General features: G+C 70.0%; 1 protein-coding gene across 1 annotated transcript in view; it reads right to left on the bottom strand.

Annotated features, from left to right (window-relative positions):
* SLC12A5 (solute carrier family 12 member 5) overlaps window positions 1–3,279 on the bottom strand; it is a 31,317-nt gene that overhangs the window by 7,621 nt on the left and 20,417 nt on the right. Inside the window, 4 exon segments of the mRNA XM_019539792.1 lie at window positions 317–491; window positions 1,040–1,097; window positions 1,246–1,344; window positions 2,432–2,599. Of these exon segments, the coding sequence (XP_019395337.1) occupies window positions 317–491; window positions 1,040–1,097; window positions 1,246–1,344; window positions 2,432–2,599 (500 nt within the window).

Raw genomic sequence — 3,279 nt, 5'->3', positions numbered from 1 at the left:
CGGGGGTGGGGGGACGTCTCGCTGCATTAGCCGGGGCTGCCACGCTCCTCAGGCTCCGGCGCGGGATGTGGCAGCGAGTTAAAATTAGCTGCCGTGGCCTCGGGGAGCTGTCAGGTTGCATCGGCCTGTGCCCGTCTGCACGCAGCAGCACAGGCGCCCGCGACCCAGGGCTGCGGCTCCGGGAGCACTGCCGGCTCTGGCATCCGCCCCCGCGCCTCCTCGCCGGGCCCAGCAAGGCCAGGGCTGCCTGTGCCCTGGACGGTGGGGCCACACTGGGGCCTGGTTGTGGGTCAGGCAGGGGCCGCAGGGCACGTACCCGGAGGAAGGGGACGATGCCGTCCCGGGAGATGGCCTGGAGGAGGCGCGGGGCGCCCGTGAGGCTCTGCAGCCCTGCCCCGCACGTGGAGAAGAAGGAGCCGATGACGATGACCCAGGGCGACGGCCAGGCCAGTGTGCCCACTACCAGGTTCCCGCTCACCGCCTCGCCAAACCTGCGGGGCACCGGCGTCACCCAGGGCAGGGGCTTGCAGACCCCCAGGGCCACTGCCACTGCCACCCCCGCACAGGGGCTGGATCCGCGCTGCCCAGGAGCCCGGCCAGGACGGGCAGGGGCAGGAAGCAGCGGTGTACCCGGTCCCAGGCCGCCGAGTCCCCCTGGGCCCCCGCACGGGGAAACTGAGGCTGGGGCAGAGGGGCGTCAGCCCTGGACCCAGCACCCGGCACGCTGCATCTACACCCTGCGCCCTGGCTCCTCCACCCACCGCCGCAGAGCATCCCAACCCAAAACTGTCATCTGCCGAGCCCGGCGGGGGGGTGCCCTAGATTCAGCTCCCGGGCCGGCTGGCACCCGCTTGTTGACAAGCAGGTCCTGCCACCCGCCACGTGCCAGCCCCACAGCCCACGCAAGCCGCCACGTGCCGGCTCCCGCCGGGCAGCCCTGCCCACCCCGCCTGCCCGCCCCTCCTGTCCTGCAGCTGCTGGGTCCGGCCGCGTCCCACAGCGGAGCGGGGCCAGGCCGGGCGCAGCCCCGCGCACTCACTTGTCCCGCAGCACGACACCCTCGATGCAGGCTCCGAAGAGGATGACCGAGCTGATGTCTGCAGGCCGTGAAGGAGCCACTGAGCGGCAGAGCCCCCCGCCCCTGCCACCGGGCTGTCCTGTCCCACCCCCACACCCGGAGCAGCCCAGCCAGGCCTCCCCGCTCCCCCCAGCCCCAGCCCCGGCGCTGCCCGACCCCAAGGATACAGACAGCTGACGTGGTGGCGATGGCCAGGATGGTGCCGGTGGGGATGGATTTCTGGGCGTCGCGCAGGTCGCCCGAGCGGTTGGAGCCGGCCATGATCCCTGCAACACACAAGGGAGGGCCCCCGTCTGCTGGGCACCACGGCAGGGAGCAGGGTGGCCCAGCTCGGCGCACACCAACCTGGCCCAGCATGGCCCAGCACGCGGCAGGTCCTTCCCTCCAGCCCCAGTCCACTTCCAGCTCCACGCCCAGCCCCTTGCACCCTGCTGCACCTTGGCCCTGGGTAAGTGGGGGGCAGAGCTGCACCTTGGGGGACAATCCCATGCAGCAGCACACGCCTCTGCACGAGTGACACAGCCCAGTGTGCACAGCTCTGTGCACACACGGCCCCAGGGTGCATGCACACACAGAGCCTCATACACACACGCACACACACATACGCCCACACATACATACACCCAGCCCCAGGGGATCTGCCCAGCAGACCCACCGTGGATCCTGCTGCTGTGGCTCACAGGATCAGGTCCTATCACGCAAGCGAGTGCGGTGTGTTATCAGCCCTTCAGCTGACGGTAGCAAAGGGCGCTACCAGCACCTTTGGGCCCAGCAAAGGGTAGCCGCAGCGGAGCGGGCGAGCTGCCCCTGCCCCCACCAAGCAACGTCCACCCTAGCCCCAGTGCCAGGGCCGGCATGCAGCCCAAGCCCTGGGAGGCTGGAGGGAGCTCAGTGCGAGCATGACCTGGAGCCGGCCCTGCCTTCGCCTCCTCCTGCTGCAGGGGCTCGCAGGCAGGCCAGACAGAGCCCAGGCCCTGGTGCGTCCCCGCTGCACTGGAGCATCACGGCATGGCCTCAATTACTCATGGGGCACAAGGGCACAGAGCGGGCACGACCGGCCGCCAGAGCTGGCCTGGGAGGTGTCCGGCCTGGGAGGTGTTGACCCCACAGCAGGGGCGAGTGGGTCTGGCAGGAGCAGCACAAGCCCTCAGGGCAGGGGCCAGCCAGCCAGGGCTGGGCACCGGAGACACTCAGAAAGGAACGAGAGACTCGTGTGCACACACACTCAGGCGCATGCACACACGCAGCAGGCTGGATTGTGCAGGTCCACGCACACGCCTGCACAGGGCTGGCACACATGCACACGCACTCCCTGCTTGTGTGGCTGGGCCCATGCCTGGCAGCAACGCCTACCTGTGACGGAGGGGAAGTAAATGCCCACTAGGAGGGTGAAGTACGAGGTCATGTCGCTGAAGACGTAGGGCTGGTCCAAGTCCACGGGGGCGTCCGAGGGGGACACCGAGGGCATCCCCTGCTTCTCCACGATCACGCCCTTGGCCAGGTACGTGCTCCAGAGGTTCTCTGCCGGCAGAGGGGAGAGCGGCTGCGTGACACGAGGGAGGCCAACAGGGCAGCATGGACGGGCCGTGGACTGGGCAATGCCAGGGCCTGGCTGGGCTTCACCATCTGTCTGGAGCTCTTTGCCACTGCGAGCTGCTACTGCTCCAGCCGCTCTGAACCCAGCTGTGCCCAGGCTGAGCTGCACCCCGCGGCAGCGAGGTCTGCAGGCCGGTCCCCCACCCCGCACCACCCAGCCTTCGGGGCATGAAAAATCCTCCACCGAGCACGACTCCCATAGCCAGCCTAGGCACCGCCAGCCCCATGGCAGCACGGCCTCCGGACCCCGGCAGCCTGTGCTGGCTGACCACCCGCGCCCGGGTCTGAGCAGACGCCTGCAGCGGAACAGGCCCCCCGAGGCTGCAGCCCCTGCCCCGTGGGGAGCGGCGCCTGGAGACAGCCGTGAGTCACCGCCCGCCCCGGGAGCGCGCGACAAGGAGCTATATTTACCCGCCTGCCCTCCCCACCTCTGTCGCAAACAGCAGCTCCGCGCCCGGGCAGCAACAGCAGCTATAGATAGCGCCGGCCGAGCCTGGGCCTGGCACCCCGACCGCGAGGCATGGCTTGCCGGGCGCGTGCCGGCCGCTGAGGTCCCGGCAGCTCCTCTCCCTGCTCTGCCACGGCCCCGCGGGCGTCCCCCGCAC

The sequence above is a fragment of the Crocodylus porosus genome, unplaced genomic scaffold (genome assembly GCF_001723895.1).
Source record: "Crocodylus porosus isolate Cpor-Errol unplaced genomic scaffold, CroPor_comp1, whole genome shotgun sequence".
In the NCBI taxonomy this organism is placed as follows: Eukaryota; Metazoa; Chordata; order Crocodylia; family Crocodylidae; genus Crocodylus; species Crocodylus porosus.
Note: the sequence above shows the minus strand (reverse complement) of the source record. Positions and strands in the feature narration are given on the sequence as shown.